General features: G+C 27.1%; 1 protein-coding gene across 1 annotated transcript in view; it reads right to left on the bottom strand.

The window, feature by feature from the left end:
* Positions 1 to 12,568: 12,568 nt before the first annotated feature.
* LOC107439598 (supervillin) overlaps positions 12,569 to 23,319 on the bottom strand; it is a 36,390-nt gene continuing 25,639 nt past the window's right edge. The window contains exons 16-22 of the mRNA XM_043048629.2: positions 22,404 to 22,611; positions 20,549 to 20,679; positions 19,073 to 19,228; positions 16,655 to 16,813; positions 15,847 to 15,968; positions 14,833 to 14,979; positions 12,569 to 13,279 (exon numbers count right to left, since the gene is read on the bottom strand). Coding sequence (XP_042904563.1) covers positions 13,193 to 13,279; positions 14,833 to 14,979; positions 15,847 to 15,968; positions 16,655 to 16,813; positions 19,073 to 19,228; positions 20,549 to 20,679; positions 22,404 to 22,611 — 1,010 coding nt within the window. The 3' untranslated portion in view covers positions 12,569 to 13,192. The remainder of the gene's footprint in view (positions 13,280 to 14,832; positions 14,980 to 15,846; positions 15,969 to 16,654; positions 16,814 to 19,072; positions 19,229 to 20,548; positions 20,680 to 22,403; positions 22,612 to 23,319) is intronic.

Here is a 23,319-nt window from a genome sequence, read left to right as displayed (position 1 = left end):
TTCGGATTTCGGATCCCCAAAATATAGGAGACAGCCGCAATCTGCGAAATATGGTCCAAATAGCTCGGTCAGTAGAGGAATCCAAAATTTGGACCCCTTAATGTTAATTTTACCTTTTGCGTATTTCACCGTAACTCGAAAACTTTTTAGACAAATTGAAAAATTTTTACATAAAATTATAAAATTTGTTCTTCTAAAGATAATTCCATGCAAATTATAACTTTAGGTAAATATTTATTATTTTAAATTATTCTATTTAATAATAGTCGAAAAAAATTATAATTGTAAGATATGCAATTTTTTACATCATTTTAAGCAATGCAGTTTTGAATGATTTAATTCAAAATTTGAGCGAAATCGGTCGATTAGTTCCGGAGAAATCAATTAGTGAAAAATTCGTATTTTTAGCTTAATTCTTGATTTTTTTTAATTCAGGTAAAAAATAATTTAAAACAAATAAAAACTTGTATTTACGGTAACTTTCAATGAAGATAAAAATCTCCAAAAAAGAAGAGTGAGTTGCCAAAAGCCATTTGATTGTAAATTAGCAGCACGAACTAAGTAATGGCAAAGTTCAGGAAATCATCTTTTGCGATCGAAGCATGCGTCCCCTATAAATACACTATTCAAATTAAACGGCTTGGCAACCCATTTTCATTTTCAAATATTATTCTGTTTCTCAAATCTAAGTAGAATATTCTTTCAAATTTTTTTAGGGATTCAAATGTCTTCAGTAATTTTTCACTGGTTGTTGTTGTTTCTAATGAGGCTTGCCTTACGGGCAAGCCTGTTTGGTGAAACCGAGCAAATTTAAAGCAGAGTGTGCGTTTCTTGTTTTTCAGTGGCGCCATCTATGGCCAAGAATTCGACTTCTGTCACACCATACGTCGCACCCGTTTATAGGGCGAACCCATTAATACACCCACAGATCGTAATTTCGACCTGAGTTAGAGAAAGATCAATCTCCAATCCAGTACCCCCAGAGGTATTGATTTGTTATGGGAACTTGGAGGACTTTCGCGACTCGACAGATTTAACGTGCATCAGCCACTTTACTACACGGGGAGTCTTCGGCCGGCGGGGTTCGAACCCACGAACTCTCGGACATGGGTCCAGCGCCCTACCGACCAGGCTAAAAACTTCTTTATATTTCATGATAGTATGGGAACATTTCTTTTCTAAACTTTTTCAACCAATGCCAAAAGAGATCTGAGGCAACATAGAAATTCTTGCTGAAAAACCATTGTTTACGTCACCGAAAAAGGAGATAACGAAAACCTTGTGGCAACCCTACAGTGTTTGTGACTGAAAAGAAAGAGAAGCAGAAAGAAAGATCTCCTTCGACTCTTTCTTTTTCCCCTTTAACTTCTGAAATATCTCCTGTCGTCATTCTACAATTTTAACACTCTCTGCGGTAAAGAAAGATGATGCTTATTTTATCTTCTAGCCCCTCATCTACAAGAGAAAGATATATTGATTTTGAGACGCAATAAACGAAAACACGAGGTAACAATATCAAAGCTTTAAAAGTAAGTGCCTATTGAGTTACGTCACCTTTAATAAGTTATCAAAAATATAAAAAAGAATGGCGCACTCGTAGTTATTACAGAATGTTCGTAATAAAATTAAATAAATTTTATAAAACGTTACACAGCTTGTCTTAGAAAATTAAAAAAAAAAAGTTTCATTGACAGTGCCTCATTATTACCCGTTGACATTGCTTTCGTGCAAAACTTCGTCATATAAAAAAAAAAACTTTTTGAAAAAAAAAATGGTTTGAGAATCAGAACTTAAAACTAAATTAATAATTTCTAATGTGACTACCACTTTAGCTTTACAAAATATTACAAATGAATAATTTTTCATTAAAATGCAACTACTCATACTATTAATATACTTTGATGAACAAGAATATCTAAGTTTGACCGAAATAAATTTTAAAAAGATGCACTAAGTATCGTGCCTCCCAACACGAAATATTTTGTAACAAACCATCCATTAATGAAGAATCGTAAAACGAAGACGAATATGGCTTCAACCAAATTAGATATGATCCCTGCAAATGTAGCAAGCATATGGGCACCTGACTAAAGAAAGAAAAAGAGGGAGATTAGGAATACAATGCTAAAGTTGCCTGGAGGAAGATCTTAGCAGGAATGGTAGGATGGAAGGAAGAATATTGCCTGAACAAAGACAGGAGTGTTAGGAGACTCGACATGTTTTGTGTCAGAGCTGCACGAAAAGGAGAGAATATTGATTTTAAATATTATATTTAAGAAATAATAACCAAGCAAAGTGATTAAGTTCACACCTTATTCTAATAGAATCGGTAATTAAATCTTTACAGGTATAGCGAACAGCTAAATGTTAGAAAAATTCATATGATAAAGTGTAATTCGAGATAAAGGCAAGGGAAGGTGACTATGCTCTCAGAATTTTTTTCCAAAAGAACTTTTTTTAGTCTTTTTGTAAGCATGTGGGATCGTTCCAATTTCCTTTCAAGAAAGAGGGGAGGTAACAACTTGAGCTTTACCAAAATGTGCGAAATTAAGTTCCCTTTCCGAATCTTCTCATCTGACATCAGAATTTTTTGTAATCATCATTAGTTTTTTTTTTATCTCACGCATGGAAATTCAATAGATTTTAAAAAGATTAAAATACATAAAAGTAGCGAAATAAAAATAATTAAATCCCGTGATATGTTGCAGAGAATGTCATAATCGAAAATAAAATTGATATAAATTGACGCTGTATTGATGGGGAGGAGGAAAGACGATAGAAGTTTGTATATTCGTATGTGCTGCACTTTAGACAACATTGTATTAATCGTATTGATATCTCTGATTTTTGACACCGAAAAGCGGAGTGACTTCGAAACCCTTTTAAGACAGATTTTTTTTTCCCACTATTAAATTGCAATAAAAAGTTCTGAATATTTCCCAAAATATAACTTAATAACTCATTTTCAGTTTAGTAAAAAAAAATTTAAAAAAAGTTTGTAGTGATACAAAGTCACTACTATGAGAGAGGTGACATTGAAATATTAATGCTAATGTATTGTTTAAAATTGACAAAAATCTTCTTCCGATAATGTGTGTTTTGTACTTCGATAACTTTCTTGTTATCAACACACAAATTTTTAAAATAAATATAAAAAAAATTTTAATATCTAAACTTTTTTTATATAAAAAAAACACAATATAATTATCACCATATATATTACAAATATCTATGTTAAAATCAACGTTGGAAAAGTTGCAAGAAATATTATTTGAAAATGGGATTTTTTTTTTTATTTGCAACATTCTTAGGTCCGACCTTAGAGGAAATATTAGCACGTAAATCACTCCTCTAAAGGTCCGACCACCTCTATCATGTTGTCCTTTTTCGGCCTTATCTGAAATTGGTGCCTCTACACTTTCATCGATATCTGCTAACATACTCCTAGGGTACACTTTGACGAAATATTAAACAAAAATTTAACAAACCTTGTTAGTTCCTGGTGATTCCTCATCAGCTAAGGTTTTATGTACCTTAACTACTTCCACTGATATTGTGATGTCAAAACTAAAATTACCCACAACAGTTTTGTCATCACAATTTTTCCCCCAACAGGGATGAAGAGATAGAGGTGTAGTGCAGCTTCGAGGAGAACTCCTCCAGACTTAAAGTCTGGGGCTGTCTGCTGCTATGGTAACAAGCGAGAGCACATTTCTAATGTGGGTTAAATGGAGAATTGAAGGTGTCGATTGGTTTACGCAAGCTGACCTATGAAAAGATAAAGACAAAACTATTCACCCCACACCCCTATTCGAAGTGACTTTCCCTCGTAACCATAGTAACCGCCATGACGCGAGAATGATGTCTAGAGGAGTTCTCCTGAAAGCCGCACTATAATATATTTTAAATAAGGACCCGTTTTAAGTCAAAAGTGTCCCGGAAATTCGGATGTCCTGGGGTCTATTGACCAGAAATTTCCAATGTCTTGCGGCATCACTGCATTAATCTTCCAAAAAAAAAATATGGCGCAAAGTCACAGCCCTAAGTGCTGTATTCTTCTTTACCACGGCAGAGAAAATAAAGCGAAAGGCAGAAAAAAATTTCTATTTGCAATGTTACGTTCATTATACTAAGAATTTGAATATCAGTATATCTTATTGATAATATCGTAAATATTACTCACAAATGAAACCTTGCAATGTTAAATGCAGACAGCAAAAAATACACAACCAAAATACAGTTTTTCAGCCAAATAAGATTACTAATATGCATTAATAATTTCAGAAATTACAACTATTTAACAACCTAATATTACTTCTGAAACTGGGCCTAACTCTCAAATTAATATATTTCTCGTACCCAGCGGTAAAGAAAGACCTCATTTCTTTTTCGCGTTGGCAACAAAGAATTAAAATATTAAGTATGTAAGTTGTCATAAGCATGAAAGCATAAATCTAGATACTTACAAGTTTCCAAATGAAAATTCTTTTCTTCCACAGTCAAAGAAAAAAAAACATAATTATAATTTTGTTTCTGAAAGTTTTTCCATCGCATGACATTTATTCCAATTTAACATATTTTATTTTTATAACTTATTATTGACAAAAATATTAAATATTTAATGAAAGTTTAATTTTAAAGATTTTAATAATTGATTTAAATTAAGATTTTATACTAGGACACACTTCAAATGGTTTTAACTTAGAAAAAGTTAGTGATAATATTAAGTTACCCAACTTTATAACAATTGGGAAAAAATGACTGATTTAACCCTCATTGCCTACTTATTATTACTGTAAATTTCAAAAAAAAAAAATTCAGATTTGCAACAGAAATTTTTTATAACTTGATAAATTACCTGACCTTATTACTATTTTAACCAAAATCGAATTCCCTCATCTGATTCCCAAAATGCATAAAAATACAATTAGTTTTAGTAACTTTTTCATAACAAAATAAAAACTTCAGAACAATTAAATATAAATCATTTATTAGAGCATAGCAATATATGAATATTACTTTACAGCTAATTGCACTTATTTGTATAATGTACAAACACTTCACACACAAGTTTCTAACAAAGCTTGTTAGCCAGCTAACATTTTTAATTAACCATTTCATTATGACCACACACAGCAGTAAAATAAAACTTTCAATGTTTCCATAATATTATTGTTTTCTGATACTATTTAGAAAACATAAGACACAATATTTTTGGACGACATACAGTAAAACATTCAGAGTTTTCCAATGATTAAAATCCTTGAAGTACTGTAGTATTTAGTCATAATGAAAATGGTTAGGCTATTGTACCTATACAGTATAGAGTTAATAATTTTTCTCTCTAAATTAGAACAAAAAATTTCAATGAAAGACTAAAAAATTCGAAAAAAGTATTTTCACAACCCTCTAAGATTTTCTAAGTACTTCACAAGAAAAAAAAAAAAAAAANAAAAAAAAAAAAAAAAAAAAAAAAAAAAAAAAAAAAAAAAAAAAAAAAAAAAAAACGAGAAAAATTAATAATTAATTAAGACTGATCGTTACAAAAATACGAGCAATGCAATAAAAAGAAATAAAACTTTATAAATAAATAATGATAACATGTCAAAACTTAACTAAAATAAAGGGCTTAGTAAATTTAACGAATGGATTGAAAAATGCTGATCCTGATTTGATATTTCATTAAACTATATAAAAACCAGATTACTAATTCCTCCAGACTACTTTGCAATAGTAGAATAGGAACAAAAAAAACCTCGGCAAAAATGACAGTATTACAGTTAGGAGAATTATTTTTTTTAAAAAAAACTCTTTATGAGAATCATAGTAGACAAATTATCTGAAAAAAATATAAGGAAGAAAAAATTTACAATTAAAAAAAATATCACAAAGCAGGCTAACAAAAAGCATGAATACTAACAAAAATATAAAGTGTTAAAACATAGATATACCTATTTAAACAAAAAAAAATTAATACATAACAATATAATACTCTTTGAATAACAAACCTTTCAATTATTTGGATTTTTAATTATAAATTATATTCACATAAAAAGACATTTAGATTATTTATGTTTAAGAGATAAAATATTGCATATGAATTTAGCAATTCTGAAAACTACCTTTTAAAAGCATCTTCAGAAAATGAAAATGGTAATTACTATTATTTATATATTTCAATGAATGTTTGGTTAAAAATTCAAGATTTTATATGCTTATTAATTTCCAGTTAAAAAAACTAACAAAATATAATTTAAAATAGGTTAACTGTTTATCTTATTGTGAAAATTCAAATGTTTCTAAATGATTTTTTTACAAAACAATCACTTCTTTAAGAAAACCAACAATTATAGAAAATAATATATATATATATATATATAAGCCTTNTAAACTTTACAAAGGGAAATAAATGAAAAATTAGCTTCAATGTGATTTACATAATGAATGTTGTTAAACAAAAAATACTATTCAGAAGAATTATATAAATTTTAGATGTTAACAAAAAGATAAAAATTTAGTAACTTGAATTTTTAAATCAGTAAACAATTCCTTGAAACAAAATTACAGATTTCCTGATTTCTCTATCAAAAAAAAGGACATTTTAAAATTTCACTTGGAATTTAAATTAATCAAAAAGGCTAACGCATAAAAAACAAAGTATAATTTTATATTAATTCCTTGAACTTAATATTTTAAAAATCAATATTTTTAGAAAACATCTGAGTATTCCTCAAATAAAAATATAAAAAAAGTTAATTGAAAATTATGTCACAGTGCAAATTTATACAGTGCAAAATGTTAAGATCTTTTAAAAAAAAATTACATATTACAATATAAAAATTTGAATACTATACATACAATGACCATTGAACATGTGTATGGTAAAAATTATTTCACTGCTCTGCAAACAAAAAGAAATATTCTTCAGAATCCTGACACTATTAGTACTTTTTCAGATGTAAAATTACCACCATAATCTGACAAATTTTGATAATTTTATGGCAATGATTTTGTTTCACAAAAGGGGAAAAAGATTATTTATTCATTCAAAATCATTAAGTTTAAAAATTTAACACACATAGCAAACAACTGGAAACTTTTTTTTTTAGGATATTCTGCAGTAGTAGCAAAGAGAAAATTAAATTGACAATTATAAATAGAAACATTTTTATACTTAAAAAGAGCTTGTCATATCATATATGAGAGAATTTTATTTACTTATTTAATTTGTTTATATGCAGTGGTGATCAAGATTAATACCACCACTAATATGTAGCGGTGGTGATCACTTCTATTAAACCATATTTATTAAATCAAGAATATAAAATCAAGAATTTAAAAGTAAATCATTAAATATGTAACTATTTCGAAGAAAAAAAAAAGAAAATTTTCTGAAAAGTCTGGAAAAAAAGGCAACTACAAGTACGTAATATACAATTTAGTGCAAAATTTAAAATAAAAATCTTCATACAGTTAAGCTTTTGAATTTTTTGGCGAGGGCTTCAAAACATCTCCTCTACATTCATCAAACATTCACAAAACATTTTTATTATTTTGGGTTTAAAATTCTGAATAAGGAGCCTAAAATCCACAGAAAATAAATTTTAAAAAAATGCTAATTTTTATTTGATTTTTCCTTGAAAAATTTAAGACCATAAATTATGTTCATAAAATTATCCATATAAATAATTTTACAGTCGAAAATGAGCATAGAAGGGAGGCGTTTCTAAATAATGGTGGGTAAGAGGGGAAATGGAAGTCATATTCAGATTAAGGAGGACATTTTACATAAGGATCAGCCGAGATGATGCCAGGTCTGATTTCTGTTCAGGGCAGTGTATTTATGGAAGAAAACAATCTCAGTACATAATCATTTTTCACAATTAAAAAATTTACAGCAATAAAAAATCTCTTTCATATACGACTTCAGATAATTTTGAGCATTTATCACATATTTATAACTGTACAAAAATAATTTATGCAAAATATTATCTACAATGGTATATCATTCACACAAATTTCATTTTATTCAAACTTGCTCAGTTCAAAAATTAATGAAATGTGCATTATATAAAACAATAAACTATGCTTTGAAATGTTTAAAATATTGTAGTGCAATGTTAAACAGTTCTAAGCAAATCAATTTATATGTAAAATATTTTATTTCATTTAGGTTAGAAAATTAAAATTCTCAAAAACCTTAAAAGCAGCTGGAATTGAGAAACATCAAGAGGTATATTACAGTCAGGTCAAATAATTTTTCAATCAAATATAAATCTTCTACATAAAATAGAAGAAAAAAAATGAAAAGCAATTAAGAGCAAACAAGTAATTAGGTTTCAGATAAGAAAAATATTTATACACACTTTATTTTAAAAATTAATATTAACAATTCTAAATTCATTTATTAAAAAAACTTTTTTTAATAAATATTTATAAAACATTCATTTAACAAAGTTTCCAGATGTAAATAAAAACAGATAGATCATACTACAGTAGGGAACCGATTATCCGGAACGATCGGGACCATCGCTATTCCGGATAACTGATTTTTCCGGTTTTCTGAATCGCTACAAAAAGCCGTTTTTTTATTGTTAAACACAACAAAAAAAAATTTTTTTTTGGAAATAATCTTAAAAAGAAGAAAAAACGATGGAGCAATACACTAATGATTATTTCCAAAATGATGGTAAGGTAAACATCTTTCAAAAAAGAACGAAAAATCCTAAAATTTCATAAGGAAAAAAAAAATTTTTTTTTTATAATGGTGGGAAAATTTATCGAATTTTGTTCCGGTTATTTGGTTTTCCGGTTTTCTGATTTCCGGATAACGGGTTCTGTACTGTATATTGTGATAAAATTTTATTTCAATAAAATTTTTGCAGGAGGACAGGCATCAAGCAAATAATAAAAATTTTAATATCAATGATTAAATTTCAATTAAAATCATTCACTTAAGCACTAAAATAAATCTTATTTCTCATTGAATAAAAATTTTACTATGATTGATCGATACAGAAAATGCAACTATATTAACAGGAAAAAAGAAGAAAAATGATTAAAAGTCTGACTGCACAATAACATTCTCTAAAGCAAACTTCTTTTATCATACTTCACAACTGAATATACATTAAAAACTATGTTAAATATATATATATATTTCATCTATTTGTTTACTCATGCAATTCTGTGAAGTTTGGCAGCTAATACTTTATAAAATGTAGAATAAATTCCATACATTCAACTGTTTAAAATTATTTGCTTAGAGCTGTATATAATTAACTTTTTTAACATTCATTACTAAAATTATTATTTCTCCCATAAACAATCAGGTAATGATAAAAATAATTGCACTTCAAATCAAGCAGACACCAAAAATGATTGATTGATTAATACAAATTCTTTTAACCGATATTTACAGTAATTACTAAAATATTATACTGCCATGCAGTCAAAAAAACAACGCAAGTGCCTTAAGATAGATTTCAAGAAAAGTGGCTTGACAACTAATTTCTCTTTTTGCTTATGATATGAACACTAAAATAGAATTTCAAAAAAACTGATAAAACCAAATTGAATTTTGAAAAAAATATCGCTTTTAATAAGTAGTTTATCATACAAGAAAGTCAAATACATAAAAATCTCAATTTTGAAATTTTTGTTGCTTGCATAGCTTTTTCTATTGCACGGCAGTATGTTAAATACATAAAATATATACTTATACGAAAATATTATCATTCCTTTTAAAATATATTTCATATTATTTAGCACTATACATTAATGCTAAAATATAAATAATTTTAATAATTTTTAGCATAACTCAAATTTAAAAGTAAATACTAGAATGATACAATTGAGTTTTCTAAAATTAATGAATTTGAACTGTAATAGAGAGAAAAAAATCATAAAGTTATATAACAAAAATGATGGCTTAACACTGCATAAATTAATTTTAAAAATTTTTTACTTGTCATATTTTAAACATTATCAGATAAGCCCATGTGTCTAAGTTTATTTAATCATGATTTTTCTTCCTAATTAACTAAAAATTATTCAGTTAAATTAAATTACATTAAACTGACCAAGTTAAAAAATATTCTGTTGGCATTTTGTAGTTTTATAATCAGAGGTTGTTGGCATTGCTGTTTATATACTATAATACATTATTTATTTCAATCAATGGCTAAATGCAGCTGGAAGAATTCTGAAGGAATCAAACCACTAAAATTCTAAAAATACTACAAGTCCAAAATTCTCTCCTTAAAAATAAAATGAGATACAAGATTGTATAACTCATCCAATACAATAAAAGAAGCCAACTAAACTTTAGACACCTACAAAACAGGTATCAGAGTTTTAGCCTCAAAACTTGAAGACTAGTGTTAGTCAATAAACTTTTATATAAAAATTGAGCAATTATTTAGTCTCGAGCTAGTGTCTCCATCTTTTGCTAAGCACAAATCTAAAAATGTCATGCTAAAATGTCAAAAAGGAAAAACATCAACTAAATTATAATCACGTTCTGAATATGTTCAGATATATATCTAAATTACCAGTGAACAGAAGAACATCAGATCATTTTTAAAATAAACCTGTTGGAGGCCTAGTAACTATTCCAATTTTTGAGTTCATTCAGTTATGATTAGAGGAGGAAATTAAATTGCCAGAAACTGCTCCAACAGATTTATTTTGCAATAAGCATTTTACATTTGAGGTGCTGGGAGCCTAGAAACTAAGAAATTACTGGATGAAATTTCATAATCAAACTGTTATCAGGTTACATACAAAAGAATGAAAACAAAATATGTAGTACAAATTTTTTTTTTTCATCTATAAAAATTTTTACATAATCATTAAAAAAAAACTAATATTTGGCATAATTTGATCCTGTAATTTCTTAAACAAGACTCTAAACACTGTTTAGTCCATTTTTAATACTATAAACAATTTTGAAACAAATTTCAAATAACAATTCAAATTTAAAATCTTCAGCTCCAATTTAATAAGACAAGAGTCACTAAACACTTTAGGACTGTTTTGCATTGTTTACATAGGTCAAACCACCAAAACTGGACATTTGAGAAAAACTTTTTACCCTTAAAAACTTACACAATCAAATATTGGTCTGCTCACTCACATCTGAAAAACTGCCGACTACTGAAAAAGGATGTTTTAGGAAATCTGGACCTCAAAAACTGACCCTTTTACAAAATCTAATCCTCAACTAACCTTTTAGATTTAAATACACACTTAAACAAACGCAAAACAGAACCCAGAGTTGGAAGTCCTAAATAAATTCCTGTAAAGTTCGATAGAACTTAAATTAAGTGAAAATGAGTAGGGGGAAAAAACGAATTTGGTAAAAAGGAAAAACTCCAGAACTAAAGGATTAAACATAAAAAATAAATATGTAAGATAAAATTGACCTGAATTATCATTCAAATTTAAAAAGACAAAGGTATTAATACTTATTAATCAAAAATACAGAGTAATGAATAACTGAATGCTGAATTAAATGGCACAAGGTCAGAATCACACAAAGTCATACAGTTATCAGACACAAAATAAGAGGTAAAATAAAAAAGGAACACTAGAGTACTTTAGGGCTTGAAACCTGAATCTATCTCAATGACAGCAACCCCTTAAGGAAAATGATAAAGAAATTTAAGCATTCAGAAGCAGGAAAAAATAAATTTATCTACTCATTTTTTGCAAGTGAATTAATTCTGCAAATGTAAAATACATCATGAGTTATAAGAAACTAATTATGATATTTATTCATTATGATATTTTTCATTAGATGAACAATTTTAATAATTAAAAACTTGATAAAATATAGTTGTATTTAAATAAGTATAAAAGAAATAAGTAAATAATGCTCTCACATTATAGGAAACAAATGATTTAAAACTAGTACTAAAATAAATGCATTAAAAATATGTACTACACACTCTAGTAGAAAAGAAGGGTTAGAAAAATTGGTAAAAATGATGCCTAAAAAGCATTGACTTTACAAAATCCATGAGCAAAAGCAGTATTGAAAGTAAGTTTTTATAAAATTATTTGGCAGAAAGAGTGGATGGAAGAAAGAAATACTCTTCACAAATTAGAGAATTTATCTCACTGGTTCTGGTAATATTTTTAATCTAAATGTAACTAGAGTCCCTGCATCTAACCTAATTAGAGAGGTGGGACATATTTGTAACTATCTGTAATTGGTTGCAGGCCGAAATTTACTGGAATAAAAGGAAACAAAAAAATTCTTCTTAGACCTAGCCTGCAGTGATTGACAAAGCCTCCTTATCTGATGGAATTTCAATATTTCAAATTAGTACTAATATTGTTTCTTGCTTTTAAAATATTATTTCAACTATTCAAAGTACTTTATCCAAGCAAAATCTATGTTAAAAATCTTTATATTATGTAAAGTAATTAGATTTTAAAAATTAGGACAGCTATACCAAGCACTTTGATTAAGTTTTTTACCATAATCTATGCCAAATAAACAGTTGATTTTTTGATAAAACATGAATTTTCGTGATTGCAAAGATGCAAACTAAAAATTAGGTATTTTATTACATTTAAATGGACGAATCTGTTAATCAATAATTTATGCAAAAAAAATTAGCTCAAAACAGTTAACATGATTTATACTAGACTAAAAAAGTAAATTTGAGAGAAACATCGCCAAAAGTGGCAACCGGCTGTGCCATCTTTTGCAACCCTAATCGGAACAATTTTGAAACTGTTTCTTCCCAACTCTTTAAACTATGTTAGATGCAGGAACTCTAGTTACAATCAAATATTACAAATCGTGAAAGCTTGCATTGACTTTAAAAGATGAATAGATGTAAAGACAGCTACAATTGTTTTGCCTGTAAAAAGCACTAAACTGCATATAAAATTATTCATGCAATGTAAAACAGTTTTATATATTAGTACATTAGTATTGAAATCCTAAGTGCGAATGATTGAAATACTTGCTATTGACAAGAAAATGATGACATGGAAGTATGAATTATTTGGCCTCTGACATATATTGTTTCAAACACATTTAAAAACCATGAGTAAAATAAATGTACTGTTAAAATTTAGAAAAATGCATCTATTAATGCTCTCATTCTAAATTATAAAATCATAATGCACTAAAAATAGAAAGGCACACATTGGCACACAAATGAATTGAACAAATTCAAAATAAACCATTGGACTTTTTCAACTCTGATTGTTTCCAAGATGGCATGTTGTAAAATTCTTCTTTTTTCATTCCAAGAGTTTCCTATAAATTAATTAAAAAATAACTGTAAATAATGATAATTTACATTTCTATGAATTTTGAACAATATTTAAAATTGTTCAAAATCTATAAAAGCTTTAAGACATATTGAATTACTTAAAAGCTTTTATTTGCCACCTTACTAAAATAATTAAAATAATATAAAGTTTAAAAGTTAAATTTGAACTGATAAAATTGTAGTAATTTTGCAAAAATCATTCAATACTGTATACTAATCTGTTTTTATATTACTAAAAAATTAGTTTGTTTGTTTTTTAATTTTTAATGATGCATAACTGCTATGATGTTGAAAAAAATCTTTAATACAGTAGAATCTTTAGGACAAAGGGCATAAATAGGAAAATCAAAACTGTCGGATAATCGGGAGAACTTTACAAGTTTATGTTTTAATAAATAACTAGTACAAGTAAAATGACACAAAATAAGTAGCAGCTTTAATGAAGTCCTTAGAAAAAACATGTGTTTTGTATTTCTACCTTATATTATGATATTATATCATTAAAAATAAAATATTAACACATTTTTGTTTCCTGTTTAATTGTTCTTTTTAAGCAATTATATTTTGGACGTCTCGTTACTACATTAATTTAATAACGTTTGTCGGAACCTTTTCAATGCATGTTGAAAGGAAGGTCAGTTAACATTGGTATCATATGAGCGCCTGAAAATCCAAATTCTACTGTATTAGCACTAGATTGCCCAAGGAAGTAATTTTGACTGTTTTTTTATTTCAATTAGAAAAACAATGAAGAATATAATGACACAATTTCTTAGAATTTTGTGACTTTTTGAACAACATATAATTTTTTAATGTTAATATTTACGAATAACCTGTTATATATCTGTATATAATATAAAAAATATTAAAAATCAATTTTAATCAAATTTCTTTACACGTTAGTTATTTCTTCACAATCCAGTCATTTTGACTGCTTGTGGGCAATATAGGTATAAACTAAGTTTCAGTCTTTCTAGTATTAACTAAAAAGAAACAAAGACTTTTTAAACAAATCTAAAAACAGACAATCTAATAAGGTGTAATTTCCAAATTACCTTTCTGAAATTAATGATAGCAGAACGTAGTTAAGGGTGTTTTTAAAGCTCATTTGCCAAAAAATAAACAGTTTGAGTGCCTTGTACACAGAGCCAAGATTTAATTTTGAGCAAAATGATTCAGCAAGATGATTTTTTTTTAGATGAAAAAAATTGATTGGACAAATATTTTAATTATTTAAAAACTCATTGAACTCATATATTTTAGTTAAAAACTGACATACTTACACAAGTAACTAAAACAAGAAAATGAAGAAATGAAATAACAAATTTTAAGTATTTTAAACCTAACTTAAGACATAGCAAACTATAAAAAAAAATTAAAATAATAATAAAATTTTTAAAAAAACATGTATTTACGTTTGCAATAGCCAATGCAAGCAAATTTACAGTATTAAGTTTTAAATGCTAAAATTTCATTGCATGTTCAAGTGTAAAAATAGGAAAAGAAAAAAAAAAGAATAATGAATCTTTTTACTTACGTGAAACTCTTCGTCTGTGAGGTAAGATTCCAGTCGTAACAGGTCTACACCTGAAGGACGTTGTTTACTTTGAAGTTCTTCAAGAGTGTAACGATCCCTTGTCAATTGGGACAAAACTTCTTGAACAAACATTACTTTCGAATTTTCCTACAAAACACAACCATATATTTGACACCATGTAGTCACTTCACTTGTATACAGTGCTTGTTTTTATAAAGTAGAAAACTCCTTAAGATTATTACTCAAATACAATTTTATGAAATAATAAAACCAGTGGACATTGAAAAAAAAACACTTTTTAATAAAAAATTAAAATCATAGAAATCTTTTTCTCCTAAATTGATTTATTTAATGGATATCAAGCATTGTGTGTATTAAAATTATACATTTTAATTAGAATAGATTAAAACTTACTTTAAACATTAAGTTACAATTTTAAGATGCACAACAAAAAACGGAATTAAGAAAAAATTTATATCATCAGCGTTATTGACGAAGCACTATAGAGTATCAAATAAGTGGAAACTGAAAAGTCTAGATCTTCTGCCAGAGGCATAAATTTAAGTGCTAAAAGTATCTACAAATTCTATTTTCTTCTTTTTTCATACTGAAAAGCTATTGAATTCTTAGTTTTCATTACTACTTTTATTCTCCGTCAGAATTTCTAAAACAATTTTATTACTTATTTCAAGATTTCAAAGTGGCAAAGGAAAAAATTATTCCTCATTGATAATTGTGTCAATATAAGTAGTCTGAACATGAAAAATAACAAAAAATTTTGTGAATTTTTATAACCCCTTGATAATTCCTTGAAAAATGGTTATAAATGTTTTCAGCATCTCCCACCAGCAGGTCCTGTGCCAACCACGCTTACGTTTTCGAAAGATTGAATTTCAGTATTTTAATGAATAACCACGGGCACTTATTTAAATAACATATTTATGTGACACTCATTGAAAAATAAATTTTTTTTTAAAAATCGAAAAGAAAAATATGATAACAAATAAGAATCACCTCAGTGGATTGAGTATTTAAATCCTCCCAACAGCTCCACTCGGGAAAAATATTAGTGAAAGATAATGGCTCAAAACCAGCATGAATTACATAAGCTTTTGGAATATCTTCAGAGTTTTTTGCTAAAAATATAATTATACACAAATCAAACTCAATTTGATAAACTATCTAAAAGGAATGAAAGAAAAAACAAAAGAAAGCGAAAAAAATTGCTTTGAAAACCATAACAACATCATAAAATCTATTCTTCCCCACTTTATATTCTCTTTTGCAATGAATATTTAAAAAATATATTACATAGGCTATTTTTGACAAAAACATTAGAATATTTATTTAAGCAAAGCAAATATATTCTGTAAAGAATGTTATCTAAATTTAATAAAAATATGTGAACTAATTAAAAAATATGTTCTTAGACTTTATTACAGTGAGTAGAAGAAAAAACTTTAGTTAGGAAACTAAAATTAATAACTTAACTGGTCCAAAAATTTTAAAAATTTATATTTTAATTAATTACAATATTGACATCATAAAATAGCAGTATCTGCAAGTAGTGACAGTAGTGTCTACACTTCTAATGCAATACATGTTTTATGACAAGAATTTATTAAAAGAAAAGTTTTGAAATAATAAACTTTAGATTAATACATTTTCCCTTTTTAATTGCTATCATCTAAAAAAAGTTTTTTTTCATGCGTAGATTTTATGTATTAACTTTGAATTTGAATTTAACGAGCGACTAGTTTTAAAGAGTATTTTACAGTTTCTCGAGCTCTTTATTTAAAAAAAACAAAGTAGTAATACATACCCTGACAATATTGCAGCGCTATCTCCATAACTAATCGACGGTTCACATTTAACCGCAACTTTGCAGAACCAGTAGTCAAATTTTCACTTTCGGGATCACTTTTATGTAGCCATCCTTGCCATACAAATACTTCATGGTTATTATCCAGGAGAAATAAGGCTAAAAATGGTATATAAAAATTAGACTATTTTTCCTTCTTATTTAAATAAAGTTTTGAAAAAAAATGCAAATTAAAAATTAAGTACAGTGAATGAAACTAATATAATCACTGGTTTATAAAATAAACCGCTTTTTAAAATTGGATCATCAAAAGAACAGAACCATTGCAATATCACAACACATGAAAGTAATTCTTTAACAAAATCATTATCGCGATTTTTTACAATTAAATTTTTGGAAAGCATGTTTCAAAAAGAAAAATGGCATAATTTTTTGTCTTTACTAATTTTAAAAGATGTGAGGCATTTAGATAACGCATTCCATTCTACAAACAATGAACAAAACTAACATTACAGGTGTTGTTTACACTGTTAAATGAAATTGAAAGGTGATAGTTAAAAAATAATTAAACGGAGAGGGGAGAGCAAAAGAATATAAATGAAAACTGCCATAGAATTAAGGAAAATTATTGAAAGCTTCATAATCATCCAATGTTACTCACCGATTAAACCTCACTGTTACGAAAGACTGAGGCTTGGTCGAAAAAGAACTCAAATGTAAACAAATTAATGAATAGATTAGATGCCTTACGTATTCAATCAGATAAAACATGTCTATTTTGTTCATTATTTCAACAAACGAAAAGTTGTTGTTGTTGTTTCTAATGCTGCTTGCCACACGGGCAAGCCTGTTTGGTGAAACCTAGCAAATTTAAGGCAGAGTGTGCGTTTTTAATTTTTCAGTGGCGCCATCTATTGCCAAGAATTCGACTTCTGTCACACCATACGTCGCACCCGTTTATGGGACGGACCCATTCATTCATCCACAGATCATAATTTTGACCTGAATCAGAGAACAATCGATCTCCAATCCAGTACCCCCAGTGGTATTGATTTATTATGGGAGAATGGAGAACTTTTGCGACTCGACAGATTTAACGTCCATCAGTCAGTTTACTACACGGAGAGTCTTCGGCCGAACTCTCGGACATGGGCCCATTGCCCTACCAGCTAGGCTATCTCGGCACAATCGAAAAGTACAGGTCTGAATTTGTAGGTGAAATTTTAGGCCAATTTGTGGTCATATATTTAAATTCATCTATGAATAAAGATTGAGATTACATTTTTAAAGTCAATTTAAATCCAAATTCTTAGACATCAATATGCCTAAATAGCAAAATTTGAGTGTTTAAGATAAATTTCAAAGCATGTTGAAAATTTCTTTAACACTCATTGTAGTATTAAAAGTTTAGAAACTTTAACAAATGATTTTGAGTTCTCAATTTAAAATTCTGCTAGTAAAAAATAATTTTAAAAAAATATCATAGATTTTTACTAAAAGCCTGTATAAAAATTTAACAATTGGATATTTTTAATCACAGATTTCAAAAATTTTGAATGTAACTAAACATTATTTTAAAAACAATAATAATTAGATAACATTCTCCCATTTCACCATTTTTAAACTTTTGTGATTATTGAATAATTAAATGGATTAAACTATGTTTAAATAAAATGTACAAAGAGAATGCTTGAAAATTTTTATACAACACATCTCTTTTATAAAAGATTTGATTTATTACTGCATCATCTAAAAATGTAAATATGTGAACTGAACTTTAAATTACCTTTATAAATTTTCACGATTGTAACATAAAGTTAATCAGGTTTATCAGGTTATTTATAAAATTATTCAAATTTAAAATTCTTTTTACAAGACAAGAATATATAAAATAGCCCAATAACTTTTTTAAAATTTGTGAACAATCCTCCAGTTTTTAAAAACAACTCCAATATTTTGCATGTAACAGTAGAATTAATTATGTTTTTAAATTAAATGAACTGTGATTTGACATTCAATAGCGATATAATGCCACCACTTAATATCTGAAAAGTTTTAAAACTTAAGTAAAAATGTAAAGATTTCGTTTAAATCTTAGAGCTATCCAAAATTGAACCTTTTGCAGAAATTTGTATCGGAAATCAATGGATGTAGGTAGAATTCTACCAATCTGTAAAAAGTTGTGGCACATCTGTTCTAAGAATAAAACAAATTAGAAATAAATAAAAAAATTGTTACATCAATGTACAGTCTTTCTCCTTGGCCTTAAAATTGAGTGATACTTTAATTTCATATATAAGCCTTTATATTGAGATTTACTTCTTTGAGAAAGTCATATAATAACTGAAAATTCTTGAAATAAGTAAGATAATCTTATAATTAGAATTAAAAAATATTCCATACATAAATGAAACTTACCAGGCTGTGATGCATTCTTTAAATCTGACTGCAGAAATGGGAAAGGGCATGAATGAGTTTTTGTAAAGTGAGGACTAACTATTTCTTTAGCACACATGCTACCTGACATGCTATCAATTAAAAATAACCTTGGTGTGAAATCATATGAATACTCGCCTAATAAGAATAAAATGAAATAAATAATTAAATGAAGAATAAAATAAATTTCGTACTATTTACTACAACTAAATCTAGACGTTAACAGTGTATAATATATAAAAACGATGTAATAATTAAATTCAAAATTCTTCCTAATACAAAACATGCGAAATATAAACCTAAACTGTTTTTCCCCCCCAGTTTTCAACTACACATCAACTAACTACATAACAAAGTCAACTACAGAAAATAAGCAGAAAGTTATACCTCTTTATAATTCAGAAAACCAGTAAAAAAGATAAAGCAAAGTGGAAGATGTAGCATTCCTAGTTGTATTAAAAATGACAAAAATATTAAGATACTTTTAAGCACAAGATATAACAAGTAAGTAGGCCTAAAAATTTAAGTGTTCAGTCAGTAGGCAGTGGCCAGTAGACTCTGATAACTTAGCAGCCACTTTTACACCTCAAACCTCAGGAGTGGATGACCAATATTGATAGGTTCCTTTAATTTAATAGCCACATTTGCATTTTTTTTTTTATTTTGCTAGGATTAAATTATATTTATTTTTAAAAGAAATTCATATTAGAAATAATCTACAGCTATTAACAGTTAAATCAATAAAATAAAAAATAGCATAAATACATGACACAATTTAGTTAAACACACACAAATTCAGAACTAATAAAAAAACTTTCTTTAAAAGAACTTTATTTAAAATATTTGAAGAGGTAAAATACATTTAACGTACACAGTACAACTTAGAAATATTTAAATTGTTAAAGAACTCTCTTTCCACATGAATCTTTCCACCACAAATGGATGTATTCTGAAGGATCAAATTTTGATTGAAGATATTTGACATTTTTATAAAATTCTGCCTTCCAGGGTCTCTTTTTCTGCATCGATGTATTTTCATCATTAAATGATTTTTTTAAAAAAAAGAAAAAAGAAAAACAAATTATGAGATTTTTCTCATAACTTGTCACCAGTTGTTTATTTAATTAAAACCACCACATTTTTTAGTTGACCCACCATGTGGTGAGTGGTTATTTTCAGATCTATAAGTAAACATTTAAACAAATATAGAAAATAGAAAAACTTTAGAATTTCATTATACAATATTGTTACATAGCTTTTAGATCTTAACTAAAACTGTAATGCTCATACAAAATAATAAATTTTAATTACTATTATCATTTTTCCCTTAAGGTCATACCACACCAGAAAACAATTTAACTTTTCAGCATAATGCAATAGCGTTACCTAGCGATTAAAATTTTTAAAACTCATTATCTTAAAACAGTGGAATAGGTTGTGTTTTTTTTTTCAACTTACTATTTGATAAAGAGTAATAGTGGTCTTCACATTCATCACACCATTTCCAAAACTCTGAAGGTTCAGATCCTTCATTAACTTCAGACATAGTGAGAGTCACATCCTCACTAAATTTCATTTCATTTGGACGGCTGAAATGTTAAAATAAAAATGAACTTTAGAAAAAAATCCAAACATAAATTTAAAAGGATTACGGAGAAATAATCAGAAATTAACAAAACATTAGAATTTAAAATTTCATTTCATTTGGCTTGCTGAAATGTTAAAATAAAAACAAACTTTAGAAAATATCCAAACATAAATTTAAAAGGATTACAAAGAAATAATAAGAAATTAACAAAAATTAGAATTTAAAATGTGCTTGAAAAAAAAGAATCCAATTATTAAAAATAAAGTTTACTAAAGATCTGAGAAATAGATATTATCATTCTAGGATAAAGTATCAGTCATGCATTTGTTTTTTCATTTTTTTTTAAAGTTGTTTTTTAACAGTGAAATAAATTTCAATGCAAAAATATATTTTTATAAAATATCATTTATTTAGTAAAAATACTGTAATTTGAGTTATTAGAAAAAGTATATTGGTAATTTAATAAATCCAAATAAAGGATATATTGAAAATTTAACAACAAACATCACACATCCCTTTTTAATCAACAGAAATTTGAAAAATTAAATATAAATGCATTTATTGTGCAGCATCAATGGCGCACATTGATTGATTGATGACGTACATTAGAGAAAGGGATAGAAGTCTAAAATAGAATAATAAGCAATAATACTACAGTAAAATCTGGTAAGTTGACTACTTGTGAGACAAAAATTTAATTATACACTTAATCAAGTGGTCAACTAACTAATAAAGAGAAAATTAAATTATTAAAAGAGATTTTTCCAGCATGGTGAGCTTTAATATTAAGATCAAATTAGCTGATCAACCATGTAAATGTTACAAGTGCGAAATTTTAGGTTATAGGCTTGAAATTATTCCTTGATATATGTTCTGCATTTATACAAAGTGTTTTTTCCAAGTCAAAGAGTTTTCACCTACTATAAGAAGCAGTTAGATCAAACGTTAATTAAAGCTCCAAACAAATCTTTAGTCCAAATGTAAACGTATTCAACATGTGTGCCCTTAATTTAATATGATGCATTAAACATATGTTTTTTTAACACCTTACACAACTGAACAAAAATGAAAAAAGTTTATTATATAATTAATAAAAACGAAATAGGAAACAAAAAATTATGACAAAAAATAAAAACTATAACAGAAAAAAAAATTATAAGGACTCGTAACTAGTCAGTAATATACTTAACCTTTGCCCATAACCTTAACCATTTTGTAAATTAAATCCCATACGAAAAAAAGGCTTTCAAAAAATTCTATTTTTACAAGTCAGTTATTTTGTTTTATTTTAATTAATAATTTATTATCATTTTTACAAGTGCAAAGCACTACCTCACCTCATTAGCTAATTTAAAATTTATTAATTCATGTATAATGCATGTTTGTAACTCATGCTAAGTAGAGAAGTCAAGTAACTTAATTTACATTCTAAGGGGTAGGTTTTACTACTGCTAAGTACTCACGTAAAATTTTATGAGTTAATACAAAATTACTTCATTTAACTACATATAATCACACCACTCAATAATAATCAATAATCTCAAATAAAAAATAAAAATAAATAAAATAAAAAAAAACTTAAAAAGATAGAATACTGTAAATTAAAGGAAAAAAAGTAAATTTTCAAATTCAAAGCTTTTTACTCAGTGTAAGCACGAGATTGAAAGAACTACAATTACTTAAAATTGAAATACAATGAATGAAATTATGGGAACTTAAACTTACTTTTCTATAAGTAACTGCACAGAATTTAGAATAAATTCTTTAGTATATGCAGCTGATTTACAGCCATGCCAAATGTACAGCTTTCCGGTATTTCGATTAACCAGCAGAAAAGAGGTGCGACTGCGTAAACTTCCTTTTGATAATTTTACTTCTTGAAGTACACTTTCTGTTTTCATATCACCACGTAGCATGTATAATTTCCATGACACTAAAACAAACAAAATATATAATTTTTTAAAAAAAATACAAAAAATAATTTAACATATAGTGAAGTTCTGTAGGAGAAAACTAAACAAATTGTCTCAAGATAAATATTCAATACATATATAATTATAAATAAAATAAAAAATAGTGACTAGTGTGCTTCCCTCTCATAATTTCTCACGTAAATTCAAATTCTTAATTCAAATCTTATATTTTCCTCCAATATAATACTTTCATATTAAATAACTAAGAAATTGGATTGAAAGTTAAGTTTTAACAACACAAAACTCAGATATACCTATAATAAAGCAAAAAAATTTAAATGGAGGGATAATTTATTTAAAATCCCAAAATAAATATGAAGAACTATGTCTCATGCAAAAATAAATACGACAAGAATTAGAAAATAATAAAAGATTATGAATACATAACAATGAAGTAATTTGCTGAGCAGGAAAAACATAAAAGAAAATTAATAAAAATGATAATGAACAATATAACTGCATGGCTGCTACAATTCGTTTAAAAAAATCATACTACACATTTTTAGTTTTGAAATTTAAGATTGATTATTTTAAGCTGCAATTCCTTTTAACTATCAAACCTCATTTAACCATTGATAGAACATTTGGTTACCGCCGACAATAACATAGACAATGAGATTCGGAAGCGTCTAATTTGTTCAAATAAAGCTTTTTATGGTTTAAAACGT

The sequence above is a fragment of the Parasteatoda tepidariorum genome, chromosome 3 (genome assembly GCF_043381705.1).
Source record: "Parasteatoda tepidariorum isolate YZ-2023 chromosome 3, CAS_Ptep_4.0, whole genome shotgun sequence".
In the NCBI taxonomy this organism is placed as follows: domain Eukaryota; kingdom Metazoa; phylum Arthropoda; class Arachnida; order Araneae; family Theridiidae; genus Parasteatoda; species Parasteatoda tepidariorum.
Note: the sequence above shows the minus strand (reverse complement) of the source record. Positions and strands in the feature narration are given on the sequence as shown.